The following is a 22,375-nucleotide window of genomic DNA, read 5'->3' as shown; positions in this document are numbered from 1 at the left end:
ATATACTAAAGACAAGGGGCTGGGATATAGTACCATTTCTGAAGTACTTATTTGATTATTGTTTGCATGAAGGAGTTATACCAAATGAATGGAGAGTTGCTATAGTAGCCCCTGTGTATAAAGGAAAGGGTGATAGACATAAAGCTAAAAATTACAGGCCAGTCAGTTTGACATGCATTGCATGTAAGCTTTGGGAAAGCATTATATTAGACATGTTTGTGAAATTAATAACGGGTTTGATAGAAGGCAGTTAGGGTTTAGGAAAGGTTATTACACTGAAGCTCAACTTATAGAATACCAGCAAGATATAGCAGATATCCTGGATTCAGGAAGTCAAATGGACTGTATCGCGATTGACCTATCGAAGGCACTTGATAGGATAGATCATGGGAGACTACTGGCAAAAATGAGTGCAAATGGACTTGACAAAAGAGTGACTGAATTGGTGGCTAAGTTTCTAGAAAATAGAACTCAGAGAATTAGAGAAGGCGAAGCTTTATCTGTCCCTGTAATAATTAAGAGGGGAATTGCTGAAGGCAGTATTATTGGACCTTTATGTTTTCTTATATATATCACAAGATTGTGAGCAACTGCAAAATGACTTTGATAATGTTGTGAGATGGACAGTAGGCAGTGGTATGATGATAAATGGGGTTAAAAGTCAGGTTGTGAGTTTCACTAATAGGAAAAGTATTCTCAGTTTTAATTCCTGCGTTGATGAGGTGCAAGTTCCCTTTGGGGATCATTGTAAGTACCTAGGTCTTAATATAAGGAAAGATCATTGGGGTAATCAATCCAAAGAAATGCCAGCTCAATTTGTTCTGGGCGATTTCCAACAAAAGAGTAGCGTTACTAAAATGTTGCAAAGTTTGGGCTGGGAAGACTTGGGAGAAAGGAGACAAGCTGCTCGACCAAGTGGTATGTGATATAGATGTTGATTCCCATAGGGAACCTGAAATGTTTGTCCCGAATGAGTAAATTTATAATACCAATATAAATGGTCCGTTATTGGACATTATAAATTTTCTAGCTAACTCATTCCTGGTTGCCAGCGTTTCGCTCCAGTGTGCTAAGTTGAGCTCATCAGTTGGTACATAGCACACCCACCAAGACGCATGGCTAGTGCATACCGTGGAGGCCACTGCGTTGGCTACTTGAAGCCACCGGTAGTGCCAATGCACTATGAGAGACTCTCATTACCAAAAATCTGATGGCCAAGCAGATTGCCAGAAAAACCATCTTCAGAGCCGTCGACAGTTGGGTTTGAACCCACTATCTCCCGGATGCAAGCTTACACCTGCGCGGTAGCAACATAAAGAGAAGACGAATAATCTCAACATTTTTATAAACTATCATTTTTGTAAATAGATAGGTTCTCTCCTAATCAATCCCTGTTTTTTCATCTCTCTCTTTTCTACGTCTGTGACCAGCTCGTTTTTGCTTCACATCTTGATCAGGTGGATGGGTATTAACACATTGAGGGACAAGCTTGACAGATAGTCGGCCTTGATGTGGGTGGTGTTTTATAAGAAAGGATAAATTCATAAACATAAGATAAATATAAGTGGTAAAAGATTAGGAACACAGGACAAAAAGAAAAGAATCCCAAGGAGATAATGAAAGGGAACAACAAAAGTCAAATCCAGTCGTATAAAGATAGGAACACAAAATGGACCTTTCTTGTGTTTCACATTTGTCCTTGTCTTCCCTTTCTGTTGCTCTCTCTTCCTACTGACCCGTCAATGTGTTCATCCTATTATACGTTCCTTTTCATGTTCTTAACTTGATAACTTCGATTCAACATACATTTTTTTCCTTTTGAATACACACAATTCAAAATTAAATTGAAACGGAACATTATGACATTTTTATCTTTAAATACATACAATTCAGTATGATATTCTAAAACCAGGTCACTTCTGAACTTTCTACGACTAGAGAAACCAGAAACGTATTAAAAATGTGAGCTGAGTTTTATTCTCAAATCATGTCAGTAAACAGCCAAACAAATCGATATTCTGTTAATATTCACAAATGAACAATATAATGCAGAATGCAATAAGGAGAAATATCTATATACAGAGTAGTATATTAGATGTAAATAGTAAACAGAGGTATGAAAAAGCACATTATTTCAAGCATTAAAATACAATACGGGGATATTCACACAAAGATGTTTCTGGGAATAATTTTTTTTTTAATTTTTTAATATTACTTTTAATACAAAACCCTAACTCTAAAACCTACTCTAATCCCAGGACTCACTTTGGGCCTGGTTCATGTATGAATCAAGTTCTCTGTCTAAATTAGACTTTGTGTTGGCCATATATTGGTCAAGCTGCAGATCAAGTTCTTCCTTGGAGGGTACTGTCGCCGACTGCAGTCTGCCACGCTGTGCACCACGTCGTCCTCGACCTCTTACATTTCCAGCTCCACGGCGACCACGTCCACCTTGCCTATTGAAAAATATTAACTTCATTAGTACAACACCCAGAAAACTCCTACTTCCATTGACAAATAACTTTAGGCTTGTTTATTCAGTAGCAATTTATGCCAACGTAGTTCAGTCCAAACTTTATACATTTTAAAAGCCACAATTTTGTGAACTCAACACTGCAAGCTGTGCAAATTGAAATTTTACTGTGATCCAGGAACAGACTATATGTGAACTTTGTAATCAATACCATGTATTGAGATGCAGGAAATGTCTGCAAAAACGTTCTTAGTAAGTGATGCATCTCCAACTACTCCTTAATCATATGTTAGGCACAATTTGATTTGTGTGCATTTCTTCAAATAAATAAATAAATAAATAAATAAATAAATAAATAAATAAATAAATAAATAAATAAATAAATAAATAAATAAATAAATAAATAAATAAATAAATAAATAAATAAATAAATAAATAAATAAATAAATAAATAAATAAATAAATAAATAAATAAATAAATAAATAAATAAATAAATAAATAAATAAATAAATAAATAAATAAATAAATAAATAAATAAATAAATAAATAAATAAATAAATAAATAAATAAATAAATAAATAAATAAATAAATAAATAAATAAATAAATAAATAAATAAATAAATAAATAAATAAATAAATAAATAAATAAATAAATAAATAAATAAATAAATAAATAAATAAATAAATAAATAAATAAATAAATAAATAAATAAATAAATAAATAAATAAATAAATAAATAAATAAATAAATAAATAAATAAATAAATAAATAAATAAATAAATAAATAAATAAATAAATAAATAAATAAATAAATAAATAAATAAATAAATAAATAAATAAATAAATAAATAAATAAATAAATAAATAAATAAATAAATAAATAAATAAATAAATAAATAAATAAATAAATAAATAAATAAATAAATAAATAAATAAATAAATAAATAAATAAATAAATAAATAAATAAATAAATAAATAAATAAATAAATAAATAAATAAATAAATAAATAAATAAATAAATAAATAAATAAATAAATAAATAAATAAATAAATAAATAAATAAATAAATAAATAAATAAATAAATAAATAAATAAATAAATAAATAAATAAATAAATAAATAAATAAATAAATAAATAAATAAATAAATAAATAAATAAATAAATAAATAAATAAATAAATAAATAAATAAATAAATAAATAAATAAATAAATAAATAAATAAATAAATAAATAAATAAATAAATAAATAAATAAATAAATAAATTAAATAAATAAATAAATAAATACAAGAAAAACAGTCTTAAGTTAATTCAGAAATGCAGAGTTAACACTATGTACCCAGACTGTGTAAGTGGTGTAAATCCTCCGTAACAATGATTTAAACTCTCAGGAAAATAAGGACAGTTCTGTAAATTTATGCTACATATTCATAAAATGTTACATTCTTGAAGATTAAAAAAAAAAAATAGTGGTGGGTGTGATTAGTGTAGTGGTCTGCCTTTCTGCCTGGACTGCCGAGATTAAATTACTGAAAGATCATGGGTTGGAATTTTCACCAGTAAAATCACATGGTGTCATGTAGGGTATTCATGCAACTCAATACATGGTATTGACTACAAAGTTTGCCTGGTAGTTTAAACTCAAAATTATTTGAGTGAGTCCAGTGAACCCAGAAATGAGATAAGCCAAAGAAAATATTTATTTTAGAAAAAGAAGTTCATCTCATGAAATCCGTCGACCATCATATTGTAAGAACTAGTTAAGAACTAGCTGAGTGCACGTGCTTACAAAACACTGTCCCTAGAAGGCGCCAACAACAACACTAAGTCAGCTTTTGTGCAGCTGAATTTGGAAGTTTGCAGTAGTATTATTATTATTACTAGAGGCTCGCAAGTAGCAATAGCAATATTACTACTTTTGGGTATATAGTGTTAATACATATGATAAATCCGTATTGAAAAATTACAATAAAAATCCAATCTTTTAATTGTACAATGTTAATCAGCACCTTCCCAACTGACGGTTTCTAATAAAATACTGAAGTTATTTCAAAATAGGATAGTATATCAAATTGCCAGCAATAGGCAGTTCTAAATTCATGGCACTTCCAATAAATAAAAAGGGAAAGGTAAGAAGTCCAAGACATTCTACGCCAAAAAAATTTGATGAATGGTTCCATCATGCCAAACTTTGGCACTGTGGGGAAAAGTTCTGTCCCAGAGCAAATTTAGAGAAAAAAGTGAAAGATTTTGCATGATTGCATTCTTATAAAAAAAAAAAAAAAAAAAAAAACCAATAACAGTAGGTTACATGTCTGCAGAAAAGGTTGACTTGTGGGTCTACATCCTAGTAATAAGTTGTAAGAACTCCTACTCCTTCCTTTCCCTTGTCTACCCATTATGCTACTACAAACATCTGGGGCTCAGCTTTAATTCATTTTACCCAAGAATTTTTACTAATCTCTCTTCTTCTTTTACTTGAAATCTACTTGGTCTGTAAATATCAAAACTGGTCTCAATCTGCTTTTCTTCCTGACCTTGCTGTTTTACTTTCCTTTCTCCACCGATTCATTATCTATGTCCAAACTGAGTTAGCTGTTTCTAGTTTAGATATCCTCGAAGTGGCTATACAATATCAAGTGAGTTGGCCATGCGGTTAGTGTCTTGTAGCTGTGAGCTTGCATTCAGAAGAGGGTGGGTTCAAATCCCATCGTTGCAGCCCCGAAGGTGGTTTTCCGTGGTTTCCAATTGTCACACCAGGCAAATGCTGGGGCTATACCTTAACTAAGGCCACGACTACTACTTTCTTAATCCTAGCCATTTCCCAGCCTTATATTAATGGAAAACTTCAGTGTATTAACGCACAAACCACCAGTACTAAAGGTCTAGTCATAATTTTCTGTCTCAACATGTTTAAACATAGAATTAAATTTGGAAGGATGTTAATTTAATTTCTTTTTAATCATAAAACAACTATGTGTAAGATTTAATTCAATGTATGGGTTCACACAGTAGCCTCACACTTTTCTTCCTTTTCACTTTCTGGCCAACATAGTAGTAAACGACCACAATTTACTGTCACTTCTGAATCCAACTCCATTTCTGTTTCTCTAATTACAGTATTGACATGAAAAGTTGTTTCATGTTTATTTGCCATGTGGCTTACGTTACACATTGACTCAAACATATCAGATTTGACAGTAAAGATTTTTTTCAAGCTGCTTTATGTTGCACCGACACAGATAGGTCTTATGGCGACGACGGGACAGGAAAGAGCTAGGAGTGTGAAGGAAACAGCCGTGGTCTTAATTAGGCACAGCCCCAGCATTTGCTTGGTGTGAAAATGGCAAACCACGCAAATGGCAAATTCAGGGCTGCCGACAGTGGGGTTTGAACCCACTATCTCCCGAATACTGGATCCTGGCCTCACCTAAGTGACTGCAGCTATCGAGCTCGGGGACAGTAAAGATGTAAACTATCAAGATGCTGAATTGGAACTGAACAGCTTGCATCAAAATTGGAGATCACATTTAAAAAAAAAAAAAAGTTTGAGACAAATGTAACTTGGAATTTTTTTAAAAAAATTGCCCTTGATGAAGTTGATACAAGAATTGAGATTAATGGGAAGCAAATAAATACCATCTGCTATACAGGTATCGGTGTGATACTTGCTGACAATTTAGTTCAATTCCTTTTGAACAGAATCAATGAAGTAAGTATTTTGGCCTTAAATATTCAGAAAACAAAGTTGCTTATGGAGGTGTATGAGTTACAGTGTAAGTCTTGATATGATGATGATAATAATAATAATAATAATAATAATAATAATAATAATAATAATAATAATGTTATTGGCTTTATGTCCCACTAACTACTTTCACGGTTTTCGGAGATGCCGAGGTGTCAGAATTTAGTCCCGCAGGATTTCTTTCATGTGCCAGTAAATCTACGGACACGAGGCTGACATATTTGAGCCTCTTCAAATACCACCGGACTGAGCCAGGATCGAACCTACCAAGTTGGGGTCAGAAAGGCAGAGCCTCAACCGCCTGAGCCACTCAGCCTGGCAGTCTTGATATGAAAACCTATCTTTTGGTCATTCACAATGGATGCTTTACTGCCCTATGGTACATTGATGAGATCTTAATGTCACATGTGATAGACTGTAAACTGTAGGATAAAATAGTTCCGCACGTCTTCTCCAGATGTACAGACTATTATCTGAATGATTATTTTTTCACCCTTTGCACACATTCACTGTCACTCTCAACATCACTATTCTTAAGCCAATCACAAACAATCATCACCCACAACATCCAACCTACTGAGATTGTTAACAAATGACATGCAGTTAGGTGTGTTATTTTCCTCATTCAGAAGTGAGTTGACATTTAGATGCTCACGCTGGGCATTTCGTCCCACAGGTGCTCAGCACTGAAAGTGGGTGGGCAGGCAGGCGATGAGCGTACACTCAGTGACGTGGTTACGTCGCATGCCGTGAAGGTTGGGCGAAGTTCACCGAATCACTTTCTATCACTGCGGCGATACACAAGTTTGAAATGGAGGCAGAAAATAATGAAAGAAAAAGGGCAGAAACCCAAATCATTTTTAATTTACGTTGTAAGAAATAAGTTATTTATGTTCATTGCAGTTTACGTATCTTGACTGGATACAACAAAGAGTAAGCCTTACAACCTCAAATATTTTTGTAATGAATTACAATTTTCACTATTAAATTTTAAGAGGCGCTTTAGAAGCATTTCTAACATAATACCGAATTAAGGTGGATAAGTTGTGGCCTGGGTTGCTTGAGTTTAATTATCGAATAAGCTCACCAACAATTTAATCATGCTTATCAGGAATAACATCAGTTGGGTTATTTATTTGAAGACATACTGGACATCCTATTTGGTAGATACATTTACACTGTTGTACTTTAATCTTGGATAGTAAATATCTATGCCACCACTTTACAGGAATCATGGGCTGAATGGTCAACATTGAGACCTTCAGTTCAGAGGGTGCCGGCCGGGTTAGGGATTTTAATTGCCTCTGATTAATTCTTCAGGCCTGGGGACTGGGCGTTTGTGTCTGTTCCAACACTCTCCTCTTCATATTCAGACAACACATTACACTACCAACCACCACAGAAACACACAATAGTGATTACATCCCACCATATAGGGTTGGCATCAGGAAGGTCATCCGGCCGTAAAACACAGCCAAATCCAAACGTCCGACACACTTTGCACCCGTGACCCCATAGGCGTGGAAAAAGTGGTAGAAAGAGAAGAAGAATAACAGAAAATTTACTTTTTTAGATATGGAAATGCTATTATTCCCATCCAAGGAATTGTAAATCGTAGCTTGTATGCTTAAATCACGTACCTTTGTAAATTATAAAACAAAAATTATAACGCGTTAGTTTTCTTTGAATGTAAAATAAAACTCTACATCGAGTGCAGTATAAATCAAACAGGAATATCTTGAAAAGGTTAGTTTTCTTGCAATTCTAGTGGTTTTTCCTTAAATACCATACCCCATTCAGCATTTCACCGAGTACATTGTACATAACCGTTCCCTTCCTGTGAAGTGCGTTCGCTCCCTCGCTTCACTGCGATGTATGCTTGTTACGTAAACTGCCGCATTTACGAGACGCCAGCCCATCGCACTCGGCTAGCCTCAATGGGTGCCCAGCTGAGCACCTCTGATATATGTGAAATAGCTCCTGACATCTGTTATAGAACTTATAAAACAAACGTCGCTGGCCTGGTAACTGTAAATATGCGTCTGTAAATAACTGTGCAGGGGGACAACGGCAGAAATGACTGTCAAATTATGTTTGCACATTTCAATCATTGGATGGAATGTTCCGTCGAAGTACGGCACGAGGTTAACAGCTTCTAGAATTAATTGCATTAATAAATACAATCATTTCTACAATACTGAGGACAATGTCATCAATATTATTTAATTTGCAATCCCTTCTACCTCAACAGCCCTTTCTGGACCTTGGCCTTCATCAGAAGTTTCTGCCTGTCCTTCCTGTTCAGTGCCACAATCCTCCAGTTTTTAATTTCTAAGATCTTGATGACCTGACGCACACATTCCTTCCAAGTGTTTGCTTTGAATTATCTGGGTTGTTCTGAAATGCCAAATGGTGTAAATTTATATAGCCTAGGCCTAATGTAGGCACCAGTATTACACTGGGGATACACTACAGTGCATGCAAGCATGCATGCATTTCAAGCTCATAATGAGAGTGCAACTTAGCTTTATTAAGCATCCAATGAAGCAGGACACAATGCTCTGCATGACCTGAACATGATGAACGTAAAGCGAATGCAGAGCACGTATACTAATGGGGAACAGAACTGCCATGCTAGAATGCAAATAAACTGCTGATTGCATCCACACACAACTCACTAGCTTTCATACAAAAGAAGTTCAACTGTTAACTCACTTTGTTCAGACTCAATAATTGCAGTTACAGATAAGGAATGACTAATTCATGAAGTTGAGATTCATCCTGAATTATGGGATATCCCTCGTGAGCATTACAAGGATAAACACAAAAAGAAGACCGCACTGAATGAAGTTGCAGTAGTTTCATTTCTGCCTTTTGTGACAAAGCAAACAACAAGAAACTCCACCACACACCTGTTTGTAAATATATAATTCATAGTTTATTGCATTATTATTAATGGCTGTTCCTAGAATGTTTATGTTCACTTTTGTTCATACATTGTTTTGCCATGGAAGCTCATCACCACCCACAAAATAGACAATGCATCTGTATACTGATTGCCTTATCTGTTAAAGGCAACTGTATTTTCAAAATCAAAATCTTCACTCATGTACAAAAGCAATACACAGAAACATTTCAAAACATCAATACAGAAGTCAATGTTCAAGTCCAATGGCTAATAAAAGATTACCATTAGTTGCACAAAATTCTAAAAGCTTATTGTCTACCTGTTGATAACCTGTAATTAAAGATCCTCTTTTTCAATGGCAGCTGTTTCACAGTACTGCCTAGGAACATTTGTTGAAAGACCAAACGCCTCATTGCCAATGAAGCAAAAGGTATGTCAATACCAGGCACCATCTCTGGCTTAAGGAGCACTAGGCGGCTGTTTTCAATTTTCTTCCATAATAAAGAGTTTACAAAGAGGAATCTGAGTCTTTTCCAGATGATCCAATGTTTATGCATGTAAATCCATAATTTAATCAGCCACTGCCATAAGCATGACTAATTTTTTTAAATAATTCATGTACCTTCTTCCTGAATTTACGATGTGAATATGTTTACCATCAACAGCCTCTAACTAATATAGAAAATATGCATGTTTTCTAAAACCTACTGCTGACTTCCATACTTCTTCACACAAGGCATAGCTATACATATATAGATATATTTATGAAGAGTAGTTATCATTCTTGAAAACTAAAATGGAAATGAGGGAAACCGCTAGCGTAACAGCCTATGACATCATCAACCCTCAGTCACCCCGTAAACATGGTTGTCATGTGCTCTTCTAGTCATATAGTGTACAGTACTGTTGTTCAATGTTGTATATGTGAGGTAACTGTACAAGAACACAGTATTTTCATACTAACTCCTTTCTCATCTATTAATGAATATAGCTAATGGCATTTAAGAACGCTTACAAGTGCATTGATGATGGTCCGCTTTTTTCCGTAACTGTCAATATCCAGTGTTAGAATTGAAATGTTGTGGCATTGTTGTGTAAATAAATCATTTGGTGCGGTGCAATTCATTTAAAGTGCAATGAAAAGGAAGTGTGTTAGAGGCAGATTACTACCTGCTGGCACAAACCTATATGGGGTCATGCGCTTGGATGGAAAAAGGAAGGAAGGAAGGAAGGAAGGAAGGAAGGAAGGAAGGAAGGAAGGAAGGAAGTGGAGGGGGCAACTACTACTGTGCTGCTCACTTGAGATCTTAACCTGCAATACAATTACGATGAGAAGCCGATGAGAACCCTTCCGTAGCAACTACTAAGGTAAACGTTCCTCCTCCCCCCTCTCTCATGCTGAAGCACTTAAAACTTACCTATATATGGCCCATTTCATATCCAGGTAAGGTTTTGTGCTGTCGGGCAGCAATTTAGCTCTACCAGTAAAATTTTCCACTGGGGGTTAAAATTGGGTAATAATATTTAAAAAAAGAAACACAAATTTTCAAGTGTTAAAAATTGGATTGTAAGAATATGTCAGATTATCAGTATTTCTGCAAGACTATCTGGAGTCATGACATTATTTTAAAGGATTATGTATGCAAGATTCAATTGCTTTAAAAATCCCTTTACAATGTTTTATATTCAGTACCTACATTGACATTTTGCTATTTATGTGTGATGTGATAGAATAATATTGCTGTCTTTCTTTGAAGTAGGTATGTTAAAAATGTGATGCGAGACATCATAAACATGGCTAACATGCCTTTCCCTTCAAAAATATGAAAAAATTCCTACTACGTCAAAACTGAGAAAATTCAAGATTTTCGCATCTAAGTTCTTTTATATAGTACACAGTTCAAAATAATTAGCGGAACATGTTTTTGAACGTATACCATGCTCCACAAAACAATACCTCACCCAAGGTATATTACCAACTAAACTTTATTCTTTACCGCTTAAGTATACAAAAGAACATCGATGGATTTGTGTTTCATTTTCAGAACACAAACGGAAATGTCCAAATAGGGGCGAAAACAAAGTGATAACAGTCCTCGAGGGTGGATTTTTATCACAGTTGGAGAGCTTCAGTATGGTGTACGTCCTCCATGAGCATTTATAACAGATTGGCACCTACGTGGCACGCTCTGTATAAGTCGACGGAGGTCCCATCACAGAATCAGGTTCTATTCTTCATTGAGAGCCAGTTTGAGGTTTTGGAGAGTCTGAGCTGGAACAGGATGCTCATGAACACTTCTGTCAAGCCTATCCCACAGATGCTCAATGGGATTAAGGTTGGGACTCACTGCTGGCCACTCCCTCTCTTGAATGTCCAGTTCTCGCAAGACAGCTCTGGTGATGCGCACTACATGAGCCCTGGCATTGTCGTGCATGAGTACGATTTTAGGACTAACACCGTATGCAGCAAACAACACGCACTGTAGCAGTATCTGCTCGATGTATCTTGCACCGGTAAGATTACCACGGACGATGAAGAGATCCATACGGCCATCAATACCGATGCCACCTTACACCATCCCAGAACCTTGTCCGAATCAGTCGCCTTCCCGGACAACATTTGGCATGTACTGTTCACCACGGCATTTCCATACACGTTGATGTCCACCAGGCTGTGTCGGGGGAAATCTGGACTCGTCTGTGAACAACACAGGTCTCCATTGGCGAAGTTGCCACTTGACATGGGTACGGGCAAACAGAAGGCTAGCTGCGCGATGTTGCTGCATTAAACGGGGCACTCGAACAGGACGCCTCGGTCATAAGGACCTGCTCCTTACTGTTGGACACCGTGACTCCAATGACCCTCCTGAGGTCTTTTTGCAGTTCTCTGGCAGTTGTTGAATGATGCCGCAATGCAAAGATGGTCAGACATTGGTAGAGTTTGTGATTTTTAGCATTTGCGATAAATGCGAAATATGCCGAAACTTTGTCAGTGTATGTGCCTTCATCTTATATGACCCGAACGGGTGGTTTTTAGCGATTTCAAATTCGCGATAAAATACGAAATTGGTTCAAAATGCGAAATTATACAATTTATGCGAAACTCTCAGTTTTATACGAAATAAACATATATTTTTCTTAAAAATAAGATATAAATGTTTTTATTTATTTCAGGAGAAATAATTATTACGGCGCCCACTGCGATCGTAAAGCGGTAACATGCTTTGACGGACACTTCCGTCTTGGTGCACGGAACATCTGTAAGTTCATTATCCCAGTTAGCTGGTCGGAGAGATTTATTCTCTTTGTTTTGCAGGCTAACCGATTGATGTCAGATGATACCTGAAGCTATTTTCTCTGTGTAAATAGTAACTCTGAGCTGAAATACGGAAAATAAAAAGCACCTCATTTTGCCGCTCATTGTAAACAAACATGGCGGCATGGATGTTTATACGTAACTGGCTTGAAAATAATGATGTTGAAAGTGGAAAAGATTATCTGGAGAGTGAAAATATTTCTTCTTCAAATGACAGTGATGAAAGTGATTCCGATTTCAGTTCCGAGATGATAGTGCCAATTGAAACTACGTGACAAAACCAGAATGCAACAAGAGCGAGTGAGAAGTCTAGTTTTCTTTTTTTTTTTTTTTTTTTTTTTGCTAGTTGCTTTACGTCGCACTGACACAGATAGGTCTTACGGCGACGATGGGACAGGAATGGCCTAGGAATGGGAAAGAAGCGGCTGTGGCCTTAATTACGGTACAATCCCACCATTTGCCTGGTGTGAAAATGGGAAACCACGGAAAATCATCTTCAGGGCTGCCGACAGTGGGGTTCGAAAACACTATCTCCTGGATGCGAGCTCACAGCTGCGCGCTCCTAACCGCACGGCCAACTCGCCCGTTGAGAAGTCTTGTAAAATGATACTTGGAATTATGATCTTGTTGACAATAAGCCTCTTTCTGTAACATGTAAACCAGTTTTTGAAATTCACTCTATAGTGAGGAGGGGGTTGCGTAATAATCCGAAAGAAATGGACTTAGGGAATGAATTTCTAACGTCACAGTTCTGGGATCACGTTACTAAGGAAACCAATACCTATGCCTCTACATTTCTTGCTAATTTATCCGCTTCCCTTGAAACCAGTAATACTTACGAACAAAAACATTGGTTTCCTCTTACTATAGACGAGCTAAAAGCTCACTTTGGTTTGCGCATTCTTATGTAGCCTATGTGATTAATCAAATTTATGTTAAATTAACGAAAAAATAAATTGTATGTAAGGGAATATTTCCTTTAACAAGTATTGGCAGGCCCAAGGGTTAAATCATTCAATGTGTAGAATTTCTTTCACTGGCTAAAGAGCACTGCAATGACCAGTCAATCAAACAGCAAATACACTTTCAAGCACCACGTTCATTCTCTTTGTGTGTTGACCCTTGATCTTAGTCGGTTATTCTTGCCATTGGTGTTGAGTAGTAGTTCTGTTTAAAAGAACGGTAGCGATTTATTTTATTGTCTGTTAGCCATGGGTAGAAGCGAAGTGACGATCAAACAGCATGCCGAAAGTCACAAATCGGGACATTTTTATGTAAGGATACAGATGGCCTATATTGATGTGCCGACTCTGCAATCAAAAACTTGAAGAAGAAAAAAAAAAATGTTTTGCAGGCTTTCCTTTGCTTTGGCAGCACTTCTGTGCATTTGGGCCTCTACGAACAGTGTCGATGTAGAGTTCTTTTTTAGCAACTACAACATAATTGTAACTGATAGGCGGTCTCAAATGAAGGAGGACACCTTTTAAATAATTGGCATGTTGTACTTAAATCATCATTGAAATTCCTCTTCCTTGTAGGTGTGTTGTACTGTGATAAATAAATACGTTCAGAATAGTATTTTTCACTTTGAAATTGTGTTTGTAAATTTGAAAATAAGCATATTCCTGTGTGTTCGTAAATACTTTTTGCAGTCTTATGTTGATGTTTGTCTTATTTTCTATAGTGAATTCAAAACTGCATGACGAGCAATGTGTGATTAAACAGTATGATTTTACTCCCTATTTTTAAACAATTTGCTACAAAATGCTAAATTTGAGAAGTTTAGATGCTACAAAACGCTAAATTTGAAAATCAAAACGCTAAATCACTGATTTTTAAATGCTATAAACCACGAACTCTAGACATTGGTCATCCTGTGGGGTTGTCATACGTCCAAGACCTTGTCCAACCGTCCTTGTGAACTGGCCTGTCTCACTATAGTGTTTCCACAAGCGTTGAATAACTGAGAGACACTAAGATCCACAGCAACACGAAAAAAAGTCCATCCTTCCTGGATCATAGTGATGACCCTTGCGACTTGAACCTCGTTAAGATGTCAAAGTTGTTGATTCCTGTAAGGAATCTGAAATATTTGTTCCGAATGAGTAAATTTATAATACCAATATAAATGGTCCATTATTGGCTAGTGCATACCGTGAAGGCGTCTTGGTAGGTGTGCTAGGTACCAACTGATGAGCCCAGCCTAGCACACGTGGGCGAAACGCTGGCAACCAGGAATGAGTTAGCTGGAAAATTATAATGTCCAATAATGGACCATTTATATTGGTATTATAAATTTACTCATTCGGAACAAATATTTCAAATTCCCTATAGGAATCAACATCTTTGTCATCTGATGGCCAAGCAGGCATCAATTTTTGATAGTGGGACAAAGTCTATCATAGTGCATTGGCACTGCCGGTGGCTACAATTAGCCTACGCAGTGGCCTTCACGGTATGCACTAGCCAGCGTCTTGGTAGGTGTGCTAGGTACCAACTGATGAGCCCAGCCTAGCACACGTGGGCGAAACGCTGGCAACCAGGAATGAGTTAGCTGGAAAATTTATAATGTCCAATAATGGACCATTTATATTGGTATCGTTAAGATGTCTCGTGTACAACGTGCTCAAATGACCGCAGTAGTCTGTGTACCTCACGACGACACACCGCTATTCAGTTTGTTCCGAGGGGTCACCTGACAGTTTAATGCATGTCTACGCCTACAGATGGAGTATAACTTCGATTTCACATACCCCGAGTAGCTAGGGTCTCAAGGTATGCTGTATGACCATTGGAACTCCATCTACCACATTAACATTCACATCCCAGAAGTTACAAAACATGTTCCCCTAATCTGTTTGAACTGTGTAGAAATCGCACTTTAAGTTATATTTTTTCCAACATCCAACTTGTCAACGGTCCACTTCTTTACCTAACCCAAGAGAACTCGCACTGGCCAGCCTAACAATGTGATATTAAACCGATCTTGTGTAAATGACAACATGTATGTGGCACCCTTCTCTGTTTTGGTAGGAACAGAGTAACAAATAGAGTGGGCAGAAAGAATACCAACTTCTAGATTTCTGTAAGTCAAAAGTACTCTACCGGCCTAGATGCCAATAATATCTGAATCCCAAATTTTGAAGAAAAAAAAGTGGAGATTATTTGCATATATACAGTGTATACAGGGTGGTCGGAAAGAACGTGAACCGGGTATACGAGCGTCATAGGGCTAGTGATTCTGATAATTAATTTGAGCTAAATTATGTGATATCTCGCACTTTTGTAATTTTATAAGTTGCTGAACTCAGTAAGTCAGATCTATTTGCGGGTGTATTCAAATGGGCATTGTGCGGCGATGTTGTTGAATCTGAACGTTGCTTAAGATCGGCTTGAAAGCACAAATCGAAAAAAAAAGACCGACAGGTAAATGATATGAACATGGACCTCCCAGTGGGTGGAGGCGGTAGAATAACACTCACAGCATCCCCTGTCTGTCGTAAGAGGTGACTAATAGGGGCCCCAGGGCTCGTAACTTGGGAGTGTGGGTTGGTGACCATGGGGCCCCTAAGCTGAGTCCTGGCATGTTTCTACTTACTTGCGCCAGACTCCACACTTTCTTCTATCCTATCTGATCTCCCTTGATCAATTCTTGTTCTTTTCTGACTCTGATGTATCAGGTTAGCGAGTCCTAGAGTCTCTTTCATTTTCACGCCCTTCATGGCCCTTCTCTTCCTTTGGCCGTTACCTTAATTTTTTGAAGTGTCTGATCCCTTCCATTTTTTCTCTCTGATTAGTGTTATCCAGAGGACGGTTGCCTAGTTGTACTTCCTCTTGAAAAAACAATCACCACCACTCGCAGCTGGCATGATCGCAATAGCAAGTATGTTACGGTGACATCAGCTAACACCCACTGTGTGTTTGATGCTAATTTCTCAGAACGGCTCTTAAGCCGGTTTTTAAGTCACGTGTTCACCTCGCAAAGCCCATTTGGGTTCGCCCACGAAGCAGTCTGATTAGCTAACTTCAGAAGCTGATAAAATAACAACGGTGCAAGGTATCGAATGATTTTTTTCAAATTATTTATGAGCATCATACTGTATATCCCCTAACGCCCATATACCCGAGTTCACATTGTTTCCAACCATCTTGCATATCATATTAAATATATTAGAATACATTGAAATGTAAGTATGATTAGTTGCTGAGGGGGAGGCTTCTTCAAAAGGATTAATACAGTATTTATAGAAGGGACAGGGGAAATAGGGGTGGCGTGAAGTATTCATATTACTGTAATTATAAATAATTCTGCAAATCACCATATATGAGGGCAAGTCAATAAGTACTTGCAATTTTGCTCTAATTGTCTTTAAGTTGGCTCTATGGCGTGGTGTGCTCACCAGCCGCTAGATGGCACCATTGACTACGTCTGCGGTAGGTTTTAGCGTTATCGGATCAGTACAGCTTACGCTGTTGCGATGTGACTATGGCCGCGCCACTCCACTAACTTTAAAATCTTGCTGAACTGAGGTGAGTTTTCTGGAGTTATACATCAGTGAACATTAGAATGATCACTAAAATCAAACCATTTACATAGATAATTAACACAAACCTCATAGACATGTATAAAATCATTTTCACAGACCTTAACTTTCCTAGTAAACAAATCATTCAATTTATTTAATGTGCAAGTCACTTTGTAACAAAAAAATGATTCCCTTATTCTCTGTTCCAGTTGCATTTTCAAATTTTTTATGTCAGTATATACCTCACAGACTGTCAGATCATATTTTCAAGACTAAGAATTGCCTTATGCAAAACATCTGCTAAATGTAACGAAAAATGTAGATACAATTCTACTCGAAGCGTTTGCTTACCAGAATCTGATTCTGAGGAACTTAACACATATTTCTTAATGAATACTGGACAGTCATCAACCCTTGAAAAATAAGATACTATCTCTGAGAGGTTTCTCAGCAGTCTTTCAATAGCAGGCTTTATAGAAAATATCAAGAAACTGAAATAATTCTTTTAAGTGTAAAACTCTTTTTGCTGCATTTGAAAAGTATTTGAATACTTTAATTGTCAACATTTCAATGTCAATTGACATGGAATTAATCTCAGATTTACAAGAATTGTGAACAACATATGTGCACAACAATTAAGACTTAACCAAGGTTGGATTTTCTGCCTTTAGGTGAACATATACAGAATTTCTCTTCCCAAAGTTAGTGAGATATTTTTATAGCACTTTCGTCCGCATCTTCATTGAAGTCTAGAATTCTGTTGCAAATACCTAGTTTTTCGTCAAAATACCCCACAGCTATTGGGAAACATTTCTGGTTTCCTTTATTTGAAGCATCAAAACCCACACCAAAAAAGATGTGTTCTCTTAATTATTTTGTTAATGGACTTAATAAAGCTTTCACTAGAACCTCAAACTTTGCCTTCCCACATGATATTTCATTTACTAGGCAAGAATCTGGAAAAAATTCTGACAGAAGTTTGACATTGCAGTCTGTGCTGGCATAACTTAGGTGGTGTTTTACAGCAGTATACAAGCGCAAGTTCCGATGCATTTTTCTGGGAAAAAATAGGCCTACATTAGAGACTACAGTAGAACTGCGATAATTCGAAATTGGCTAATTCAAAATACTGCCTAAATTGAAGAAGCTCTCATTCCCAGAATTAAGTAATATTGTTTTGCATGTTATTTAAATTGTTTAATTCGAAATACGGATAATTCGTAATTCGAAGTACAATGTCGGCCCCATTACCGAAATTCAGACTTTTAATTCAAAATTGCCTTTACATTTTAAAACCATAGAATGTTACAGAGTAATTTAAATTCAAAATTTATCCACATCATGATAGAACGCGTCTTCCGGAACGTGCAGGGGTAGCTTTCTGCACTTTCACGCGCTTCGGTGTGTCTACACTGTGCTTCATAATGGCTAAGTTCTTGTGAAATCTGAATTATTTTGTATTCGTTTTAAGGAACGCCGTAATATCACGCAGCAGCCAGTGTGTGGAGAAACAGAATCCAAGAACACTGGTGATGCCGACAGTTGATGAAAAAGCGAGGCTCATAATCAATTCGTAGGCACCGAACAATATTGTCATTGCCGATGAAACTGCATTGCTTTCTTTTAATGCTGAGCCCAAACGGTCTTATGGTTTTAAAGGAGAAAGTGCCAGCCAGGAAATCGTACAAGGGTGAGGGGTCATTGTGCTGTGTTGCAATGCATACGGAAGCGAGAGAATTCCTCCCCTCGTCATAGGAAAGTTTGCTAAGCCACAATGTTTTAAGGGCTTCGGGCACTTTCTGTGCAAGTATAAAATGCGAACAGTAGAGTAATCCAAAAAGTAATGCATTTGCACAGGGGAACCAGCGTAATTTATCCTCATCTTTGAATCGTGCAATTTTTTCTTCCGTTGCGTGAGGTTATGTTTGTCAGTGATTTATTCAAGTGCATTATTTGAACACTGTAAATGCACCTTGTTGGATACATTTCGGAAATAGTTTTTTCCATGGTATTTGAAAGGTTTAAACTGTGAATCAAGGTGATTGCATGCATTAATGGGTCTTAGAATACGTGCCAAGTATTCAGGTCTTTCCATAAAATGTACGGATTTTGAGTGTTTTATGGTTGTACGGATGAACAGTGTTATTGTACGATTTTGAATATCCACGCTTCGTTTCGCTTTCTGCGGTCAAAATCGGATTTGACTTTCGATAATAGCTGGTAATACGAGATGCAGCGTTTGAAATTTGACCGGTAAATGTATTGTGACAGTTTTGATAGGCCGGATGGCTCGAATATATGAACCGAGTGGTATATCTTGGAGTTAGTACTCTTTGCATTCACATTGACTTCACCTGTGGACTCTACTAATGAGTTGATTTAAGCCATAAGAACTCATACTCGTGTCGGCGGTTAGGAATGAACCCGTTTATGAAAGAAAGAAAGAAAGAAAGAAAGAAAGAAAGAAAGAAAGAAAGAAAGAAAGAAAGAAAGAAAGAAAGAAAGCGTGCCTTGCGAGCGTACGATAAACCTGTAGACCGTCTCCGGCTGTATCCAACTAAGTAAACGACTTGTGATACTATTAAACAGAGTGCTGGAAAGGTAATGTGTATTCCAATAATAACAATTATAATAATGATGATAATTATAACATTTCTGAATAATATCTTACGAGTAAAACAAATGTGGGGAAATTATTACAGTTGTGAATTTGACAAGATTTCCAGTCTGAGAACGCGAGCGCAAAGCTTCAAGGACTCCAGCTCGCCAGCTGATGGTGAAAGTAGGTTACTGGGTCAGTGAGTTGCCACCCGTGAGCAGTATTCGACACGCCATTCAGGTGAAGGACTTGGTTCGATGGCGGACGGCTATACCTGCCATGATCTGAAGAAGTTGAACATTGATTTAACGTAGTTGTATACCCCACAAATATATATCACTTGGGATATTCTGTTTGTATACGCACATAATACAACAGACTTCAAGATAAGTCAAGCTTCCTACAGTGTATATTCTCTGGACAATATTTCCAGGAAGTGGTGGTGTGACAAATTTATTAATTTTTATTGTACCAATTTCAGCTTGAAATCCAAGAGGAGGACAGTTATGAATCTCATCATGGTGATGTTACGTAACGCCGTGTGTGTGAGTGCTGAGATGGAGGCCTAAACTATGAGACCGTAGCTGGCAGCGATGGGTTGAGAGGAAGGCACATATAATTGTACTATTGAGGACGACCAGCCATCCAGCATCATTAAGACATCGTAAAGCTAAGTCGACGTAATTGTATAATAATATCTGTTCTGTAGTGGGATAGTTATGTAGTTATAATTGGTAAATGGTCTTGCAGTTTGTCGCACTTGTGTAGTTGTATTACTTTGCCATATTGTAGTACCAACAGATGATCTTCACATATTTAACTCCGTTAGATATAGGCATAATGTGATATTGAATGGTATACGTGATTTGTGAATAATGCTCGGTGAATCAGGCGGTAATAATTCTCATGGTTTCATCTTATAAATTTATTATAGCCACGATTGGTGGAGAATGATGTTAGAACATTCGAGTACATAGATTAGATTTTACTGGATGTACAGTTGTCGCACAGAACCAGATTATACTTATATATGGTATCCATTGGAATATAATGGTGTGTGATATTTGAACTTAAGTCTTGAAAAATGATTTCGTCACTTTGAATCAGAACCCGTGTATGTAAATGCAGAGTAGAGATAGTTAAATTGAGACTCGAGAACCAGTAGATGGATTGGATCTTCGAGAATTATATACGCGTAGGACTTGTTGCGTGATGCTATTGCAATGAATTTGTGAGACCCCGTGGCGGATCACAAATGTATCGTCGTATAATATGGGTCATTATTATAGATTTCACTATTATTAATGTGATAATTTTGTCTTCGAGAGAGATTAAATTGTAGTGCATAATTGATGTATTTCTTTAAGAATAGAGTCATGCCATGTTGAGGCAAATGATAATTAGGTATTGTAATATGGTGAATATATGCGTGATTTTGGATGATGAGTTGGCGTATATTTGAGTTTGTTTACGTCTTCGATGAGTTCTATCCTGAGTTCTCTGTAATTTGTAACTGTAATGTTCGCGTTAACTCGCAGTGGTTCTGGAACAATATTCGAGACTTTGCCCGAATTCGAGACCTTTCACGAATGTTCGGGGACTTTCATCCAGGTCATCTGCTTGAATAGTAGAAATCTTGAGGTACACTTAGCTATCCTAGAATTATTCGATGGTATTCTGATGCTATGATCATCTTCCGTGTAGCCAAATGTGTAGATATTGTAAAATATTTTGTAAATATTAGTGTGACTTAGTACTGTAATCATGGTTATGGTAGTTTTGAGTTCACCTTTTATCTTATTGTCACAGATGTTGTTATACTATGTGGACAGTGTTACTTTCTTTGATATTCGCATCCAGGATTTGTGATGTGGCATTTCAGAAGTTAGATTTTGTGTTAGGCAGACCATTTAAAATGACTATCACGATATTTCCAGACTTTAGTTATTTATTTAATTTCGCTAATCCAGTATGTGACTGGTCACTGAACAGATAATTATTTCGTTGAGTCGATTAAGTTTAAAAAGAAATTATAGCATCAAATTATGTAATGGTAAAAATGTAAACTTTGGGTAAATAATTGAAAGCTTAATATGATTATCGTACAAAATTTCATTTTTTCTTCTTCTTTCTAATATTACAGAGTGGATCATCAGAACCCAGAGCTTTCCGTGAATTAAATGAAATCTGTTTACCTGAACAAAATTATCGAAATTAATATGTAATTGTGATTTGTTAGGGCAAGATAGGGCAAAAAATCGTGTACCACCCCATTTGATTATTTTGTTTGTACGTCAAGAGCTGCATTTTTAATTTTATTAGCGATCATTTCCACTTTGAAGGATGACAATCTGAGATTTTTTTTGGTTAATAAACCATGCCATATTTGAATTTCACTTTGTATTTTCTTTATTATATGCCACAATTTAAGTTCATTTCCCTATGCATGCCACATCCTTGGTTATTTTACTTGGGCATCCTATTTGCGAAATGAGCACCCCTGAGGTGTCTCAGTGTTCTCCGGCTGTTGACTGTATTAACGGGTACAGTATCGATAATCATATTATTGATTATCACCGTGCATTTGTCACCTCTTCGACCTCAACTGCCAATTCATTCACTGATATGTTCCCAAACAAGTAGCAGGCTGCGAGTTTGAAGAAAAGAAATCCGTGAAAAGTAGCAGACTGTGAATTTATATATAACAACTTTAGTAACTGCGTCGTGCTTTGTAACAACTGTGAAAGGCTTTGTTTGTGTGTGAGTAACATTGGCGGTAGTTCTGAAACTCGTGGAATTGT

The 22,375-nt window shown here is 36.6% G+C and overlaps 1 protein-coding gene across 2 annotated transcripts in view; it reads right to left on the bottom strand.

Annotated features, from left to right (window-relative positions):
* Positions 1-1,954: 1,954 nt before the first annotated feature.
* The window catches only part of LOC136857811 (chromatin target of PRMT1 protein), a 253,971-nt gene continuing 233,550 nt past the window's right edge, over positions 1,955-22,375 (bottom strand). For both annotated transcript variants that reach the window (XM_067136755.2, XM_067136756.2), the window contains exon 7: positions 1,955-2,456. In XM_067136755.2, the coding sequence (XP_066992856.1) occupies positions 2,249-2,456 (208 nt within the window). In that variant the 3' untranslated portion in view covers positions 1,955-2,248. The remainder of the gene's footprint in view (positions 2,457-22,375) is intronic.

This window comes from Anabrus simplex, chromosome 1 (assembly GCF_040414725.1).
Source record: "Anabrus simplex isolate iqAnaSimp1 chromosome 1, ASM4041472v1, whole genome shotgun sequence".
In the NCBI taxonomy this organism is placed as follows: Eukaryota; Metazoa; Arthropoda; class Insecta; order Orthoptera; family Tettigoniidae; genus Anabrus; species Anabrus simplex.
The sequence above is the reverse complement of the archived record's forward strand: the minus strand, read 5'-3'. Positions and strand labels throughout refer to the sequence as shown.